The 21283-nt window shown below is 33.4% G+C and overlaps 1 protein-coding gene across 6 annotated transcripts in view; it reads left to right on the top strand.

Annotated features, from left to right (window-relative positions):
• LOC139808120 (trace amine-associated receptor 9) overlaps window positions 1-19909 on the top strand; it is a 63010-nt gene extending 43101 nt beyond the window's left edge. For all 6 annotated transcript variants that reach the window (XM_071769779.1, XM_071769778.1, XM_071769777.1 and 3 more), the window contains 4 exons: window positions 10517-10771; window positions 13783-13882; window positions 15275-15403; window positions 15712-19909. In XM_071769779.1, coding sequence (XP_071625880.1) covers window positions 10517-10771; window positions 13783-13882; window positions 15275-15402 — 483 coding nt within the window. In that variant the 3' untranslated portion in view covers window position 15403; window positions 15712-19909. The remainder of the gene's footprint in view (window positions 1-10516; window positions 10772-13782; window positions 13883-15274; window positions 15404-15711) is intronic.
• Window positions 19910-21283: the final 1374 nt, after the last annotated feature.

Below are 21283 nucleotides of genomic sequence, written 5' to 3'. Positions count from 1 at the left end.
TTTTTCCGCGCCGTGTTCTACCGTTCGTATTGTTTTAGTGATCTCACACCAATGAGAAAAAAATTAAGATCTTCTCTATGTAGCGAAATTATTTCCTCTAATGTCTTTTTTATGTCAGAACAAAGTTTAAAATCTGTTACTTATATCTTTAAAGCCACGAAAAGAAGAGTTTTAAGTTTGCAAAACTTACTTTAAGAATAAATTTATCTGATTACATTTTTATATCATTACAATATTTTCTCTTAGTTTAAAATATTTACATATACACACACATATATACACATGTAATAATCTTTATTTATGTATATATATTTTTATCTATTCTTTTATATAGAAATCATCGAAAACAAGAGAAATATTTTTCGATTTCCTAAATCGAGGCAATTTTTATTTTGCGTCAGTATATAAGAAGCCTTCGATACCTCTACTAAACTAACTAACTCAAGTCCAATAATCCTACTTTAATTCCATCTATACTCAGACTTTAGATTCCAGTTTCGACATCGTAAGTCGCCTCACCGATTCTCTAGAGCTCTGCTGAGAAGTCGAGCGTTTAAGACCTGAGTAAATGGAGAAAATTAAAGGCGCGCCGATTAAGTCAATCAGAACCTGGAAAATGTTCCTAAAGAAACTTTTGCCGTTTCTTCCTGACAAACAACGCGTTTAATGATAAAATCTCAAGGGCTAATATACTTTATGTTTAATCGAGAATAAGTAGTAAATCTTTAATTAGGTCGGTATTCATAGTCAGATCTTATATATAAAATCGTCTTAAGTTCATCTTTAGATACTCCGTAGCCAATAAACGAATCATACAGCATCTAAAGATACACTTAAGACAATCTTAAATATAAGATCTGACTATGAATACCGGCCTTAGAGTCTTGAAGAAATAGGAACGCAGAATCTATCATTTATTTTTATTCTTAACTAAAATTTTATATTATCGCTATCATATTATAACAATAGCAATATAATCCTACGTGCAATATTAAAAGATTACAAATAATTGCTTCCGAACGGAGATTCGTTCTATGAAAAATCGATTCTAATTCATCAAACGACCTGTCGTATGAATAAAAAGCGGTAGTGCTGAATCACTCAGGTATTTTCGTGCAATTCGGGTCACGTCCTTTAGCGATTTTAACATTTTAATGCAAACTAAAAAAAAACGATATTAGGAATTATTGCTTTACCTAATCTACTGCCGTTGAAGCATTGAAAAATTACCTTCTAGCACATGAACGTGTGACGGCTTAATCATTATAAATTATCTCGCTGCGATCATTAACCCAGTTCAAGTGACGATCCCTGAAGCGGTCGCACCGTGTACTATTTCTACTGTGCCGTCGCCAAGATATTCTACCCATTTCTTCCGTTAGACAATTTCCTTCATACGCGGGCTAATGGCGCATTAGCTGCACATCAATAAATTCCTGGCCCGTGCGACGCGTCATTATAAGTAAGGAATGCGAGCCGTGGTTCGGACCAGTTTAAACTTTAAACGCACATCCAACAAGGAATACCACGAGACTGAAACATCGCGTCTCTCGACCGAAAGATCATTCCAATCGTCCCTCCGCGCGCGCATTAAAGTGTGTGTCCGTTTCCGTACTCCATCGTAAAATGGCCCGTAATCGGTCGGGAATCCGCGGATCGTTACGCTCCCCTCGTTCCCGCTGCCGGCTCGCATTTTCCGGGTAGGCAGGATCTCGAGACAAAATGGGTTAAGTGCGCGAGCATGATGGCAGAACGGGGAATTACAGGCCGAGGGCGGGGTGGGAATCTTTCTCTCCCCGGCCCCCAACGACGAAGTCTCGACGGTCAGAAACCACTTCCGTGGGCGGCGTTCATGCTTTATGTCATGGTCAACGTCCGTCGACCGTTGTCGACAGCGTGCGAGTTTACGATATTAATGAATCAGCGCCGAATCGATTACTCCGACGCGCGATATTAATGTTCCGAAATTACCGGTTAGACGTACCGGGACAAATGCTCTGCAATGCGTCCTTCAAACAAATTATTGCGATTGTTAGGGTCGAAAACTATTGGTCATTCAGACTTCCTGGTGCAATTTAGGAGAACGCTGGAACTGCTGCATCTTGCGTCGCACGGATTGCAAAGTATAAAGAGAGAAAGAAATGTACAAGGTAAAGAAATATTACACCAGACATGTCTCTCATGCACCGCACGTTGTATATCAAGCAGCGCAAGTCCACTTTTTTCTTTGTTCTATTATATTTCTAGCTTTTATTGTCACCGCTACCGCAATAATGTCAAAAAGAGTTCGCTGCTTTTGTTATGATATAGTAAAAGTTAACGATATTTTTATATATTTGTAGTATTTTGTATGTATTTTACGGCGACAACAAACGTGAACATAATAGATATTAAAAATAGAAAATCTTGGTATAGAATAACTGCACACATATCACCATCTTTTTTTCATGCAGTTAATGCAATTAATAAAAATCTTTTTGCGATATAGCTAATAATTTAAAATAAGTTAATATACTACTCTGGTAAAGCTTAATAATTAATCAAATAAATTATTTCGCCAGTGATAAGGTTTTAAATTATTATGGAACATCAATTTTAGAATAGAGAGAAAGCTTCTTAATTTTTATGAAAAAATTAGCCTTTTTTATTTATAACTTTAAAACAGTAACTCGAATATTAATTCTTTCATACTTAAATTTCATATTTGCCAACGCGAGTAAATCTTCATTAAGATGAAATAGAACTCGTTCTGTACTACATTTTGCTTTATTTTACGCGAAACATCCCTGCGACCCACTTCTCTCGTGGCAACAACTTTTTAGTACTGTTTAAACTTTTAGAATTAAGCTCTTTATACCGCCGCATCGTCAGATCGCATCGGTTTATTATATTCATTTTTTCTGTATTTCGTATTATTTCGATCAGTTGACAAAGCATATAAAGAAATCATAATCCATTATTTTTTTCGAAAAAAAGTTACTGTCCAATGATCGTTGTACTTAATGGAAAATGTGAGAGTCGACTTATTTGTAAGTAAACTCGCCATTCATCAGCCGCGCCTATATCATCTGTCTTCGTATTTTACGATACGTGATCTCGATGTAGGTCAATGGATCCGGGAATGTCTTCTAAAGGTATTCTCCGTCGACGTGTGAGAGATTTTCTGCACGAAAGAAAGAAAAGGAGAACAATACCCCACTTATTCGAGAGGGATAAAAACGCGCGAAGGCCGTTATACCTGAGTTCGTCAACAAGCACCGAGACAAATGCATGTAATTAATCAGCAGATTAGCTGACTTTAATGAGTATAATAATGATTTTATCATGTCAAGATAAATAACATATATACTAATATATGAACTGGTAATACCACATGAATTTTTCTAACATTTGGCACAGGTATCTGAGTTTAAAAAACCTGCAAGAGCCGCTCTGACGAGTGAAATTACTTACGTCGCTTATTATGTTCTTTACTTTACATGTTCTATATTATAATGAAATTATTGCATGTCTTGAGTTTGCTATATACCAATTTTTACTTTCATAGCGATAACATTCTCCAATAATTCCTTGTACCGTTACGACTTTCTTACATGCGGAGTTCTTATATCCTATAGACGTTATTGTCCTAGACGATATCGTCCAATTCTCAAACCAACCTGCCGCTGTTCCCTCGGGATGCACAGGCTACGAAAGAACAAAATTTCACCGATGATAGGTTGCGGTCTAAAGCCGGAAGAAAATAACTACAGTTAGGGGAAACAAACTAATCTACTTATTGGGAAGGTGAATCTTAAACTTCTTTTCTAGTAAGACTTTCGGAAAGAACAGAGAAACGAAAAATAGGAAAGATTTATATATATATGCATGTATTATACATATGTATATTTTATATATATGTTATATATTATATATAAAATCATCCCCTACAGAAATTTAATACTGCAAGTGATTATTTGCCTAGTGATTAATTACTTATTTTGAGTATTAAAAGTATTAAAAACAGTGCGCTTTTAACACTTACAGTATTAAATTTCTGTAGGGGATATATGTATAATCACAGAAAAAATTGCAGAAAATTACTATTATTCTATAAATTTTTCCTGCACTTTTCTAAGCTCTGCAACAAGAAAAGTGACCACTTACTTCAATCAAAATCGAATCATCGCGGGGCACTATAGCTGAGTGCAAAGTCGAGGACTGTATATCAAAAGCGACAGTCCAATAGTTTCAATAGCCATTTTGCCGTAATAAAAAGGCACACATTTGGAGAAATTACTGTTTGACTGAGCGTTAAAGGAAACCATTAAAGTAACATGCATCACCCTGTCCGACGATGAAAATTGATAAATTAGTTTTCAATATGATAGAATAATTTCGCAGATATTTTGATTTATCCGCAATTTAGAAACTGTTCTAACAAGTTTATATATAAGAAAGTTAGTGCTCCTTCAAAATAAAAGTTTGGCATTTAAGTAAAGCTACAGATTTAAAGGATAATTATCAGTAATCGATCTTTGATCTGAATAAAAAAGCACGCGAGGAATTAAAACTCGACGTTGGATAACGTCCAGGCCACGATGTCGAATCTAACAGGTCACTTGAAATTCACAAGGATATCATACGGTCACCGAGCATTCGAAGGGTTCTAAAACCGTCTTCAATTTCTTCATCCTATTTTACTTATTCTTCTCGTACCTCATCGTGCTCCTACTTATCGCGAGATAACGAGGTGGAACGAGTCAGATGAGGAATCGAATGGGTTCGAGACTCCAGATTGAATTCGTGGATTTCCGCGTCGAAGATCATCCCGATGATTTTCCGTCTTTGCCCTTTCTCTTCGTCTACATCGATACCCCGTTCATTAATGCTTCACTTTTATTAGTTTCACTTTATCCGCTTTTTACCACGGTATATGATATTTTAAATAAGATATGTCCTACATGCACTTTCCTCGTTTTCTTATACATATCATATTCCATGAAAGCGGATTAATCAAGGATATAATTTCTAAATCGAAGAATGTAAATAAGTTGTTGGAATCATTAAATAGTTTTTAATGTTCCTAAATTATCTAGTTAGAACATCTTTCAATCAATCTTTGTTAAAATGCAGATACTTGAAATTGCTGATAACTGTTTGTTTATCTATTAATAAAAAAAATGAATTAAAAAATTCTTTCCTTCTCACGCTTTATAGAATAGATATGCTATATACATTCTAAGCAAATGCATAATTTATATAAGCGGTAGAGTGGTAGAAAAGAATCACTTAAGGAATTTCCTAGGGGAGACTCCACGAATATAAGTATATATTATCGATGCGAGACGTATTGTGATATATTTTAATGTACCAAAAGAAAATCCTTTCACATAATACAGCAATCTCAAATGCACGTATAATTCGATTAAATGTATTACGTTGTTTTTTGTATGCAAGCTGAATTTCTTCTTGAAAATATATCAGAACTAATTAATTAGTTTTAATCTACTCTAAATTTTTAATGCTTATGTGCCTTCAATATTTATTTGCGTGAATTACATACGCAATTTTAAAAAATATTATTTAATTTTTTCAAAAATTACTTAGCAAATTAGATGTTTCTAGCAGCAGAGCATTTCAGCGACAGAATATAATGCGATTTCTAGTTTTACAGAAAGTAAATGGAAAGTACCAAAAGTCCCTCTCACACATTATGGTACGTGTTTCCTGCAGTGTGGACAAGATAGATTTTTGCAAGGAGATTGCGCCTGCGGGAGATGTTATAATCTTTGTGTCAAGGTGCCGGTACCTGTTTTCGCGATGGAAAAGCATTTTCCACTTAAAATCCTTTTTCCGAGAGGCGGCGTGCACCAACAGCAATAATGTTTTTCGGAGCGGCCGGCGTTTATGAGATTTTATTTATTTTTTCTCGCGCGTTTAGGAAGAAAAACCCTCACGACGCGCGACGGTGAGAGTTCGTGCGTAACCACCGAGACTCTAGTAGGGCGATAAGAACGGCGCACCCACAAGCTACCGTCAGCTTACTTCCATCGCAATACAGCAACGACAAAAAAAGGAACAAGTGTGCTGGAGTCCTTTATTAGTTCCACCCACTCGCACCCTGATCCACATCGTTTACTTGTAATTTAAGCGCAATTTACCTGAAAGTGCCTCGTAAGTCTCGCCGGCGCGAATATATATATTCGAAACTTTGTAGAAAGAACCTCAACGGAAACACTCATTTCCGGCATCGGAAAATATTCCATGATAGTGATATCGCGTAAATAAACTTAAAGAGGTAAATTGTCCACGAAGAGATTCAAAATATATCTTTACATTTTGTTTAAAATTAATGACACCTGAAGAAAAAACAGAAATGTGTTTAATAAAATTGTTACCATTACCGCCAAAATTATTTAATCAAAATTCTATCTTTACCAAAAATATTTTCACGAACGGGAAAAATTCCTACTATAACGGCGCACTGTAGAAAGGAAAGAAAATTTCAAAAAGCGGCAAGCTGTATAATATTTGTAAAGTTTGTTACCTTTAAAGTACTCGCGTAACATTAAATGCTCATGTATCAACAATATGTAACCTGTTGTAGAAATATTATTTCACATTAAAGGAGAGATCGAACGTTACTCATTAAACATACGACCCTCATTAACGTGTATTTAATTATCAAGCGTAATTATTTCCTATGCTGCCGTTCCTGATTTAACGTCCGAAAATTCTATATGATGCACCAACTATACGTAGTAACTAAATAATAATACGTTTGATAATTAGATTTTAATTGGAACGTTCGTAAATATCGGTGTAATAAACGTAAAATCATTTTACATGTAAGTACCATTCTTATTCGAGTTTATGTTTCATTAGATAATGATTGTTTCAAAAGTGGACTAAGTACATAATACTGATTCTCTCTCTTATTAAATAATACTACATTTTTTACCTCATGCATAAATCTTACTCCACGACCTATAATTCACGTAAGAATTCAGGAACGTTAATTTTATTATTTATATTTATATGTACGATATATAATATTCGGAAAATAAAGAGGGCTTAATACAATTATAAAATGTTTAAAAAACAATTTTTTAAATGATTTTATCTAAGAAGAATAGATAATATGCGAGCGTTTTGATACGTAGATAATCTCTTTAATGCACATCCACATATCACGCGGATTGCCCCAAAATGGTAACACCTTGCATAATTACGATGGAAACAATGTCTGCATTGTTGTAAATGCGCGCATTCTGCGAATGGCATGTGGAGAGATATATAAATTTAACACTCCACACTATGTTGCGCCATCTCCTGTGATAATGCGATTATTCTTGGGATTATAAACTGCATTAAAAGCTTATTTATTTTGTTATGGTTGTTTACTTAAAATCATAAATCTTTAGCTTTCTTTAGCTTTCTACAACAATGTAAATTGACATATATAGCATAAACCTTGCAATTTCTCATTCATTATATCATCGATATATAAAAAGGAAATTAAAGCGTGAGATTTTGGGATGCAAATTAACATATTTTGTACTTTACACATTATGCTAATTAAAAAAAAAACAAAAGTTTTTCAATTTTCTACTGAAACTATATAACAATGATAATTTCCATATTTGCGGAAACTCATAAACTCGAAATGCATAACGTTGAGAAATATAGATCGATAAAATAGGTGACAAATTTGATAAAATGCATTTGATGTGAAATATGATGATAGTATTATCATGATCTCTGCAATGCACATTGTGTTTCGTAGCCTTATAAATCCTATTCGTAGCAGATAAACTATAGTCCGTTTAAGTTGGCTTAAAATCAAATTCTACAAAATCTATTTTTGAAGGTCCATGCTTTACGCGTAACATTATCAAAGGATATGCTTTTTTTATAGTTTTATTTCAAAGATAAGAATCTCTGGAGTAAATATTTAGCATCAGCATAGACAAGACTTTTGAATTCTTCTAAAAGTTATTTTACGTAAATTGTATCATAAAATCCGTGAGAAGAGAAGCTCGAAAATGTCCTTAAAATATGTATGTATGTATATACCGTGATGAGAAAGGGAGAGTTACATTACCAGAGTTGCATTCATTTGCACAATTCGTGCTGAATAGTCATTGCGAGTTTTGATAGCTCGAGGTAAAGATTCTTATTCCATTGGGGCGAAAGTTCTATTGCATTATAACAGAGCGGTGGTAACAGTGAAAGTTTAACGAGTTATAAGCTCAGCAAGAATAGTCGCGGTACGGCACATGTACGAGATACATGCCACGTTAAAGAGAGTACCGGGATTTCCTGCCCGCTGAAGTTAGGACGATAAATCGAACCGGAATGCTAATACTTCGACCGAATAGTTTGTCTCGCGCTTTGCCTTTCCGCTGCCAGCACCGTGCCGCCGGCATGATATGCTAATGGCTCGAACGGCATTTCCGTCTAGATTTTTGTCTTCTTCTTCCCCGCCTTTCCCGAGTATGTCTCACGATCCTCTGCTTTAATCTATTCCAACTTTCAGATAAAAAGAAAATGATAAACTATTAACGAATAAGACAAAGTGCCTTTAGCCTTAGGGAATATTACTCAAGGGATGTGATTCTTATAATATTTCTTTCTTTATGTCAAAGTAATTTACACATTCAGTAGTAATATTTTATTCATTCAGTACGAAACCATTTCAACAAGCGTATCTTTTTGATCGGTTTCGTCGGACGTTTGAGAAATTCTACATTTACCGGGTTCATACTCGTCCATTACCGTTGTAATCCCGAGACTTTTGAAGAGAGCTTACATATAGAAGATGCCGCGTAGAAGGGGATGCGAAAGAGAACGGAGGGAAAAAGAAGAGGCAAAAGGGAGTGGACGCGAATCCAGCTAAACGAGCAGATTCGTAATCCTTTTACTGCCGCACGACGAGAGGCTTTGATGCTGACGAGCTTAGCGCTTAGTGACTTTCGTAACCGTGTCAAGCCGGCCTAAAGGACGAGTCGAGACTGAGACGCGTCGGCAAGCCTTTCGCGCGTTAAGAGCCATTCGTACGGATCTTTTCTGACATTACGTCTGCTTTCGAGATTATATAGCCCCGAGACTGCGGCGTGAGAGATTTACCGCTCAACGAAGCGTCACACGTTTTCTTTGAGTTACAAAAATCTTATTTTATTATTGTAGATGTAGTTGTTCAATTGTAAATGTCGCTCCCTCATCCTTCAAAGATATCTTAATTTTCTCCTTTTATTTCCCCCAGAGAATGTCACTTTGCTTTACAATGAACGGAAACGTGCTTTCATTTCTTATTAGAATGGTGTTAATTAACACAACGTTTTATTGAAAAAAAAAAAAAAAAATGTAATCTGACTCGACTGTGAAATGTAATCATCTAGAGAACTGTAAAAGTAATTGAAACACAAAAGTTCTCGAGACGGATCAGCGGGCTTTTAAGGAAATATCGATAATATGCGGCCGTTACTCTTCCGAACAATTGCGTTAGCGAGTATCGAAAGATAGGGCGTTATAGATTTGGGATGTCGATAGTGATCGTAAAAGACGTCTACCGTACCGTGTACTTAAAACTTCTTTATGGAATAAAATTTGAACTTTAAGAACGTTATTTGCAAGGTCATAATGATACTTAAAGATAGGAAGTAGAATTTAAAAGTTAAGTTTTCTATGACATTTCTCGGGCCTCTAATAAGAAAAAAAAATACTCTTGTTTAATCTTTCACTCAAATATCATTCGCGGTATGATCGCTGTAATTAAATATGAGCGCCAAAGTCTGAAACTCGACAGTAATCAAGCCGGTATACGCGACGTTAAGCTCAACTTTCTATTCAAAAATTCATCAGTCGAAAGAGTTATTAAGGAGATGAGTTCCACCTTCTGAGAAGAATACTTAATGAAGAATTAAATGTCGGTATCCTGTTAAAAATAAATTCCTCCGTTATATTTTATTTGATCTTGATATTTTTAAGTATGACGAGATGTGTCGTCATACTTAAACCCCTTTTAAACGATCTATAATTCACCGTATTTCGATTTATATGCTTCTCATTTTAATATATATTCTATTCTACGTGTATATTTACTTCTAATTATTCTGTTTTTTTTTTTATATATATCAAATATGTATGTAGAATTCTATCCTGAATTTTGACACAAATTATAAAAGTGGATTTTAAGCTAGTAGTATCATAAAATATCCAATTAAGATTTATTTTATTAAACTAAAATATTACGCCGCCTTCCAATTCTGCGAATGAGAAATATCTTTTTTACAGGCAAGATTGCATAAAGCATTTAAAAGATATTCTTGAATTAGGTGGTACCTTGCTTCCACTTTTTCTTGAAATGTTCCTTGCTTACAAAAACATGTGTTTGTAAATATACATACATGATGTGTAAATGTATGTAAATATTCACAGTGTATTGAACTTGAGTTCGTAGGTTCGCTCAAATGTCATCTAAACTTCTAAACGAAGTGAAAACACTACAGAGAAAACGTCTTACATATTTCAGCTTGTCGCTCACGAGAGACGATTGTCGACCTCGGCCTCGCGGACAATGGCTGCAATGAGTTTAGGTTTCATCGTCATGGTCACGCCATGGACGATTCAGGAAGTTGTTGCAGCCTGCACCGGAAGCAAGCCACCACCGTTTCTTGACTTCCTAGCTACGTGGCTGGCTCTCTCCAACAGCTTCTGGAATCCTTTCCTTTATTGGCTGCTCAACAATCATTTCCGCCGAATTTCGAGAGAGCTTCTTTACACTAAGGTAAGGTATAAATGTTTACATTTCGAATTAATTAATGTTAACGAGCCCTTTGTTTATCACGATGATAAGTAAAATACAATATTGAAAAAGAAATACGAACAAAGCAATAAAAAAATGAGTTATAAAAAATAAAATGCAATTATAAAATTTCATTTGTCTTTTGACGTAAAATTTCAAATCGAGAGAGAATTGTATCCTAGTGTAATTAAAATTTTTATTTTCTAATACAAATAAAAAGCGAGTTTTATGCTTTTGTTTCATTATTTCAGAATAATCGAATTTATTTAGCTTCTGCTTCTTCGACCTAACCCAAAGACTAGATCTAGGTTTTGTGAATTACATTAGACTATTACAACGTAGCCAACGCTATTTTACACGAACAAGGTAAACACTTCGCGTAAACCTTGTTATATCAGAGTGGAAATTCGTGGATGCGTGTTTTCAAACGTCCATTAAAGTTGAACCTAGTGCAGCACTTCCCAACTCACAAATAATTTTTTCCCTCCAACCGAACAAAAGTGGAATAAAAGCTCGTGCTTTCTGTTTCATAAAAGAAATCTCAAGACTTATAAGGTAAAAACCTTTTTCACGCATCAGAATGCGTATTAGTATAATAATTATATAATTTATGATTAATAATAATTTATTATAATAATTGTGATTTATAATTAACAATTTATAATTGATAAAAAGTTTTACATCTAAAAATGCAGCATTTCGTGTTATAACTCAAGTAAATTTGGATGTAGCAAAATATGAATCAAAAAATAAGATAGCGATATGCGGAATATGAGCTACAGAAGAAAAGTGGGTACGGTAAATGGAAAATGTATACGATTAGAAAGATTCAATAAGTTCGTAAAGCGAACGCATTCTTTCATTTACTCGATTCCTTTTCTTCCATTCGTTTTATCTTTTCGTTACATCACAGTTCCGCATTTTCCGTCTTCCGATTTTATGCTTGACTTCTTTTATTCCGCGAAATCAATCGTGCACTCGGTGTTACAACAGAATCAGTAAATTTCTCGAAGAGGATGGCGGTTCACGTCGCCGGCGAATGAATGAAGACGAACGACTTAACGCGATCTTCCCAGGAAAACACGATGGAACGCGACAGCACCTGCCGGGAAAACAAGATTTATCCGGTGCAAAACGCGTTACGCAGCGCGTCTGATACTTTCCGCGACAGATTCAGCGGTCGGTCCTTTCTTCTTCGCTGAATTCTCTTTTCGGATTCAGCAGGAACGAGGGAAAACGGCGGTACGTCGCGTAGCACACGGCCGCGGCCACATAGATCTTGGCGCTTCGACTTTACAGGTCATGAATTCCGAAAAGCTTGTCGGCGTGCAGTAAATCTTTAATCGCCGCGCGAAGTGCACCGCGGCCTCCTCTCTACGTTCACCGGATGCGAGAACTACATGCAAGTACAGTAAAATATACTCGTACAGCACGTTTGATGTTTCTTTACAATTGGCTTACGCAGGTTTTCGATTGGCAAACAACAAATAAGTTTGTTTGTTTGAAGTATAAAGATCACTACGCTTAGAGTGTGTATCACGTGGATCAAAGATTTGCTCATTGTGTTTGCAAAAAAATTGATTAATTGGCGAATTATTTTGTGAATAGTAAAATTACGAAATTGCAAGATGGCAATTAAGTGCACATTTAAGTTTCAGTACTAGAATTGTTTGCAGATACTAATTAATCTTTATATGTTATTTTTTCGGTTTTAATATCAGGTTTTGTTACAAATAATTAATGTCTGATATTTAAAAAAAATCACAAAAATACTTTAGCTTAAAGCTTTAATTAAGACAAATCGAGTTTACACTCGACAAAGAATTTATTATTATTAACGGATATATGCGAGTGACTATTAAAGAATAATCAAGAACATAAAAAGAATTAAAGAATTATACAAATACTTCCTAATCTTTTATATATAAAATATAATTTCATTATTTATGGCATCTATTTTATGATAGTAAGTTGCAATATCCTGTACGTGTTAACGTTTTGGTAAAGCGATCGACCAGTTTACGAAAATCGCTTTACATAGATTCGAGTATGCTCTTAATAAAGTAAGTACCTTGGGAATTTGTCGGATATTGCGGTTAAATCCTAGTTTTTACTGGCTTAGATATTGCCTATGAAATTTATATAAAATAATTTATGTAGAGATGTACGAATCGCAAGTACTGTTTAATTTATATTTTTTTTCGATTATATTTGGAATAACATAAAACATGCTTTGCGTATAATGGACTTATAATGTAAAAAATATACATAAGTTAAATAGTATAAACGAAACAGAATTTACATCACTTTATAAAATGTAAAGATAATTTTCAATAATTATTATATAAATTTTATTGTTTTCTTTAAAAAGAGAAGAGAGAGAGAGAGATTCTAGTTTTCAGAAAAATTATTATAAAAAAATAAGACTATTATAGAAAAGTTATTTTTAATATGAATGAGAGAAAGAGAGAGAAGTAACACTTTAATAATATACTGCTATGAAACAGATAAATTCCAACATCCTAAACGATTGATATATTGTTTTAACTCATGGTACAATACTATATATGTAGGAAATAGTTTGCTAAATGTACATTTGCATATTCAGCTGTATTCCTTGAGGACCAACGTTGCATTTCAAGCATTCTATTCCGAACATCGTACCGCAAAGTTTATGAAAGCGCAGCAATGTATATTGCTTATACAATTAGAAACTATTTTACGTTAATCTGATAAATGAAATGCATGTATGAGTACATCGTGGTGCTGTTCGATTTCCAAGAAGAAGCTTTAAGATATCTTGACTATTTATTATCCATTCTCACGGGAAATATTTCAACCTTACCACACAGGTAATCAATAAAGCTTATAAAATCTATTCCTACTTGAGGCGATTGATGTATTATCGTTCGCAAACTGACAAGCATTATTCAACCATCGATGCATGTCATGATTGATAATTCGGATAACTTTAATTTCCTTTTTATATGCAGATTCTGTGCAGGTCTAAGCCGTTAGGAACGAAACAACACTGCTGCGCCACTAGTACCGGTGGCTTAGATGTTTGCAGCATCGCAGGCATCGACCTATCAGGTAAATTAAACGAATATCATATCGCGTTAAAAAAGAAGTCAGTCAATTCGAAAAATTTCTACGCAATAAATTTCATACGTACGGGCATTGCGTAGTAATATAAATCAAAATCAGCAATAGAAATGTGTATTTAAATTTAAAAACACTTTCTTAACAAAAAATTTAAAATATTTTTGTAATTTATTTACGCAATCTTTTTTTAATAAAAAAGATTAGATCTATTAAATAAAAAATAATCCCTTTAACAATGGCTTTTCCCACACTCTTTGAACCTATAATACCTATCATGTTAATTACGACAAAGTTCATCTGGTTGCCTTCATATTGATGATCTACCGGCAGCGAGGGGATTAACATAATCAGTGTTTTGTGCTAATTAAACCGAGGGGAATCAGCCTTTTGACGGCATCCATTATCAACATTAACTGGATTCTCGCGCTCTATGTGACATCCATAAACGAAGATTTAATATGATCGCTAGGATAATCAGCGTCATCATATACGTATAAATGCGAACTGCGTTGTAATCATGTTTAAAATCACATATCGTATCGTACTTATGACTGCTGTTATTGATTACTCTATAACGTATTTGGCATTCGTATTTGGTACTATTGCGAAACATTTAAGCATAATAGGTATAATAGGTATCTAGTATAATTTGATTCTTATTACTATTAGTTTTTTTATTACTTATTAGATAAAGTTCTTAACTTTCACAGTTTTGAACTGAAGTAAAAGCTGGAAAGACAAAGTTGTTAAATTTCTTTTTATTACCAAAGTAATTTTATTACATTGTATGCTCTCTAAATCTGAATCAGTGACTATTCACTGATTCAGATTTAGAGAGTGTATTAAAATTAATATGCTAATATCGAGTAATATACGTATTAACATCTTAGAGCAAAAATTAATAGAGGAACATTTTATAAATCAATTTTTGTCACAATTTTTTGTTTTGTAATATCAAATAAAACAGTATTATTAATTTTCAGCTGCACAGAAGAAAAAAAGAGAGTAGTGCATTACATTGAGAAAATCATATTATTCTTTTTCTAATAAGCTTATTTTTAATCTACACAAAATAAAAAGAATAAACGCGATATCTTCACTTGAAAATAAATAGTATTCTTTTGTAGTTCTATCATATAGCAATGATCGCCCCCCAAATATCGCATTAAGGTATTTAGTCGCGATATTTAATTATCGATCCGATTGAAACAAAGCCGAAACGAATTAGCTCGCACATTCGCTTCGAATTTATTGTCCAAAACAGTAGTTTACGCTGCGCGTAGTAATTATTATACGTTATATAATATAATCCCGTTAATAGCGAATATTATCGTAATCAGTAAGGGAGACTTTTATTTATCGTTCGAGTTTTTATTTCAGGTTTGGAGCGTTGCTCAATGGAACGATGCTCAATGGCGCGTTGTTCCTCGTTATCATTAGCGAATACGCCACCACCGCTCCCTTGGGAAACCGGGCATGTAACACATGGTGACGTAGCATCCACGTGAGGTACATACACCGCATAAATATATGCTTTTACTCTATTATTCACTGCTATCTATGTTGTTCTATACGTTATGTAGAATCTGTCAACACACAACACCGCGGTATTAAAATTTAATATCTTTAATTAATTTGCAAACAGCTTTCCATTAACGAAAATGTGCATATGCATCAATTATTCTTAAGTTAAAGAAAAATGGAAAAAGCTTTCATCTTAAAATTGAATCGATTTTCACAATTATCACGCGAACTCTTCACCTAACATATTCCAGTTTATTTTTAATTTTATAATAAATGTCGATGGTAATTTCCAGTTAAAGATGCCGCCACGCAGACGGAGGATTTCGGATCTCCGGACGACGCCAGTTAGTACAGCGTGGCGGCAAGCCGGCATCCGATGCTCCAAAACTATCGGGCACAATATCCGTCGTCTATGCACCGATATCTGCGAGACCACGTCGCATCCTCGCTGGCACGAGGGCGAGTTTCGCGCACCGAGGAGGAGGACAATCGCGACGACGTAACGACAGACGGAAGAACAAGCTATTATCATCGACACGATCGACAGAATCGCTTTGAATTCGCGCACTTTAAAAGCCTGCCAGATCTCGTCCGAGATATGGAACCGTGATAAAACGCTGATTAACGAGCACGTCGTCAAATTAAAATGTTCATCACTGTACATCACTGTCGTCGCCGTCATTACTTCGATTCGCGTAAGAAAGTTTGAACTCACCATGAGTGCGACAGCAGGCAAACGCGAATTCCATTGCTCCGAGGCGAGCGTACACGAAGCGTGTGTCGACACACCGCGATTAGCTCTCGTCGCGACGAGATCGATTACGGAAATTAATTACGGCACCAACGAGGATACTAATCGCGCCGCTCTCGACGATATACATGTAGATATTTAATCACGGCGAAGCACTCTGCGAGTGTTAACGTCATTCGCGCCCGCATCCAACCCAGTTTTCCACGATTAATTATTCAAGCGTGAGTGTTCGCGCTATAATCTTGAGCATGTCACTTTGTGTAGTTTCCTTTATAGTTTTTTCCGGATATATAAATGCATATTGAATCCGGATATTGAAAACAGAGAATCCAAACTAAAGTATTCCTTTTCACTCAGAAATTAACTTTATAATTTGTCAAGATTACTCCAAGATGTGCGATACACTTAGGACATAACACTACGTGTCGAATAAATATGTATTTTGTGAGAAAGAAGGATATACGTTTAAATTGCAATTGTTTGCTCAAACTCAAGAGCTCATTGATACGAAGATCAATGTGTAACGTCTTAAATATATATATTCACGTCATTGTTACATTTCATAAAGAAAGCCTAGGAATGCACAATAAATATAGATATCCGAGCTCACTCTTTTAATATCGCAGAGTTTTATACAATATAAATAATAACAGATAAAAGATATAATAGCGACGTTCTTCTTGCATTTAAGAAATGCATTTTATTCAATAATTTCTCATTTCTTTCTGAAATCTCGAATCGTTATTAGAAATAAGTTATTTGTGATATTTTTTAAGAAACTTTTGTTTCAACGATGGCATAGTAAGAGAAATTAATTAATCGCATTATTTTTATTTAGCATAATGCAGATAGAATAATGTAAAAACGGCCTTGTAAAGTTAACTACGACAAATCTGAATTAATAATATGTACTGATTTTTTGTATCCATATTACATTTATTGTAAAATACGTGTAAACTTTTATTTGGATTATTGTGAAAATAATAATTATACAGAAATGAGAAATTTTTAAATACAGAAGCGACTAGAAGACTTACATAAAGCCACACTATATTATCGAAGAATTCACTGAAATAATCAAGAAACTGAAGTGGCATTTCTGCTTTGAAACAAGAAACATGGAATCGATGCATATACATTAATTTGGCGCGTTACGTGTTGGTGGAATAGAATTTTTTTTATACGTAAAAAGAAATTTTTTTCCACTGATATGTAGAATTTTCTATTTAGCGAAAGAAGATATCAAGATGATTGAGAGTGGAAACGCTAATGAGACCGATAACGCCGTTTCATATGCACTGTTCTTATAAAGAGAATCCGATTTCTCGCAAGACTTTAATGTGTGAAAAAATTATACTTTCAATTTATAATTAGAAAATATTGCGCACCGCTCTGATGTATAAAGATTTATATATGAAGTAACACTTTATATATACAACTTATCCAATTGCTAAAATTCATTGTTTTAAAGATGTAGATTAGATTTTATCTCTCTTTATATTTGTAATATTTTAATTTCTCTCTCTTAGATCTCTGACCAAAAATCTTCCTTAAATTTTCTTTCATTTTTTCATCATTCAAGTGTCATGTTTCTATGTTTCATGTTACATTTACATTTAAATATATTTACTTTACATTTCAAAACGTTAAACCTTTAAAATTTTGTTAATATTATATACAATTTTAATTTTAACAACATATTTATTTTGTAATGTTATGGGAATTGAGATTCTAAAAAATTCTATTTACGATAATTTTGATTCGTGCCGTAAAATATAGTTAGTGAGATAAAATTGCGTATATCGCTAGACCATGAGATAAATAGTAAGTAAGTTTTTCAAGAATTTATATCAAGGAACATTTTTTAATGAATAGCCACGTTAAAACAAAAAATTGATGCTATTGTTGCTAACTGTGTGCTCACATACATAAAACAATTATTATTCGCGTATTCTAAAACAATAGAATCCACCAATTTCATTCGCTTAAATTAATATGTAGCCCGATGGATTATTATTTGCCTCAAACGGCAATATGAGATTCTCTAAAGCATTCGTTTCAAAAGCTTTATTCCTCTTCTTTCAAGATTCCATTAGAGGTTAGCAAAAGAACCTCCTATTTGTATATGTAAAAAAAGTAATTGGAATGTCTACTTGATTAAGAATCTATACGTACTTATAAACGTATATGAGCGATTAAACCATATATACATATATATATATATGGAACAAAAGATAGCACATGCTACTCTTTGAATGTATCAAGAATAGTCATACTATTTATCGATAAATGCAAATAACAAAAAATAAAAAAATTGCAAATATTGTCGAAAAAGCTGTACATTTAGAAGAAAACTTAAGTTTATTCCAAGTACTTTTGTGGGGGATTAACGATATTTCTTTGACGTGAGCAAAGGTATACTTATTTTTTGAAATATATTCAATATTTCGAATTTATAATTAGAAATATTGCGCATCGCTCTGATGTAAAAAGATTTATCGGCACAATTTAAGTTTTTTGCATTAGTCTCTTGCAGATGTAATATATAAATATATTTCGAAAAATAAGTATACCTTCCTTCACATAAAAAAGTTTTATCGGAGAATAGTTTGTAAGACTTTATACATGAGATGTTCTCTACGTATAATTAACGCGATATAACTTTATTATAATTTTACTTGTTTAGTTGCAAAATAAACACGATAAAAAAGTAAACGAAGGCATACTTACTTTTTGAAATATATTTCTAAATATATTTGCATTACATCTGCAAGAGACTAATGCAAAAAAACTTAAATTGTGCCGAACTAAGCAAGTGAAATTATAATAAGCTATATCGCTTTAATTATACGTATTGGACGTCTTATGTATAAAGTTTTACAAACTTTATTCCTCGAGACTTTCAAACGCATAAAGATAAAACCTTTTTACGTATCTTATAGAATCTGCTGACACTTTTTATTAACGATTTAATGTCGAAAAAAAAATAGATTTCCAGAGAATTATACGTACATGTACTTCCGAGACGAATCATACCATCAAAACTGCACAAATCATTTTGAGCAACATTAAAAATGATCATTAAAATCTTTCAACGCGATAAAATTCAAATGCAAACTTAGCATATTAGCGCAATGTAAAAACCGATGTAAATAAAGGAGTCATTACCTCGCCCCTTTACGTAGTAAATCGATGTGAAGGTTATCGATTGGAAAAGACAGTAAAAATGAAACACTGCCTGCAAATAATTTATCATCGGCACGAGATAGCTCGTTGTCTGCGACAATGTCATGATTTACTTTAAATATCGAATCGAATGCGAATCGTTTTTTGTATTCAACAATTCGACACTTACCGATACGTATGTAGGTAGAATTTTAGATAAGATTATTAACCAAAAGCAAAATGGCGACTAGTTAGATTATTGAAGTAAACGTGAGACTTTTAATAATCCACCAAAATTTAGTAATACCACCGAATAAATGCCTTAAGCAAAGAACCTTTTATAAATCGGCAGTATAGACTGAAAGAAAAAAGCAAATATTGTACTTGGTCTGCAAAAAATTGCTGGAATAATGTATTTAATTCGACCATTTCTTGCAGAGTAAATAAGAATTGAGCGACATGATTCATTTAAGTACAATAGTTGCGTTTTGTATTTGTATTTAAATTATCATTAAGTCATTGATTGTTGTTGGTATTGTAAATCACATTATAATAAAGTCTCAATTATTTCTAGAGATGTGGAAAAGCTATTCGAAATACAATCGAGTTAATGTATATTTAATCAAGCATCATCCGCATAAAGATCGCGATAATAATTCTGAGTTCTCATAAATCACATAAAAAAAATTTCTGACTCACCGATCCGATGCGCAACGGGCGGAGTTTTTCAGCCACATAGCTACGATGATACTGTAACATACAAATATTCAAATTAAAAAGGTGCTCAAAATGATCAATACTTCAAAAAATATAATAATTTTTATACGCGTCTAATTCGTCTTTCAATTAGGTATTTATTAATACAATTATCTATTTTTAAAAAAGATTTTTACAAGAATATATTTTTTTTAAATTTTAGATAATTTTTCTTTCTCTAATTATTTCTAATTTATCAAGATAAAACGGCCCAAATAAATGAGAAAGAACTATATTATTAATTTTGCAGATAAGAAACGATACTCACCCCAAGGTTGCTCCGCCGGGGCCTGATGTCTCTCCCAGACCTCCTCCTCCTCTCAGGACGTTTGGGTTGTCAAATCTCCTCCTCCTCCTCCTTCTCTCGTTGCACAAGACACTCGCGGATAATAGACTACAATTCGCGCACAAACTAATTATCAATAAAAATCTTTCGCGCGATACTGTACGGCACTCCCGTTTATAAAGCCTATCAGAAGATATTTGGTTTCATCAAGCACGTCTCCACTTCAACGTTTCATATAAAAAAATATCTGTAAAATATTATTTACATTATAAATTAATTTGCATGGTCTATTACAACATATTCGATTTGTGAGAAATTTTTACATTTTTCGATATAATTTTTGTCGTCAATAGAGCGTCAACATTAAAGAGAATTACTTTTAAATATTTATAAAATGTGTATTAGTTTTTTATTTATTTTAAAGAATAATTAATCGCGCCTTTCTTCAATCTTTCTTGATCCGACGATTCGTAACTTATTCGTGTACCATTATTTTGCTTATGATTCAATAATTACGTAGGTTAACGTAAGTTTTATCTAAAATTTTTTATCTAAATCATAATATAATTTTTGTTATTTTTGCATAGAAAAATCGTAGCGAACTGATCTTAAAAGCTGAGACTTTCGCGTTTCTAATAAGTAAAATTATTTATCTCAGGCGACTAGTTTGCGAAATATCATCAATTACAAAAATAACATTGATATTGTCTTAAAAATTCCATAAAGCAGAAATCATCATATGTTTAAATTACAATATGGCTCAAAAAGAATGTAATGGTACAAAACAAACTGCGTTAAAAAATGCACGCTCTCGCATTTATAACGACATAAAAATCAAACACTATTTTTTATATTCCTCGATTAAGAAATAAAACATCGAAATTGTTAATTTTATAGCACGATTTTA

Source organism: Temnothorax longispinosus, chromosome 2 (genome assembly GCF_030848805.1).
Source record: "Temnothorax longispinosus isolate EJ_2023e chromosome 2, Tlon_JGU_v1, whole genome shotgun sequence".
Classification (NCBI taxonomy): domain Eukaryota; kingdom Metazoa; phylum Arthropoda; class Insecta; order Hymenoptera; family Formicidae; genus Temnothorax; species Temnothorax longispinosus.
This window is presented reverse-complemented; position numbering and strand designations above follow the sequence as displayed.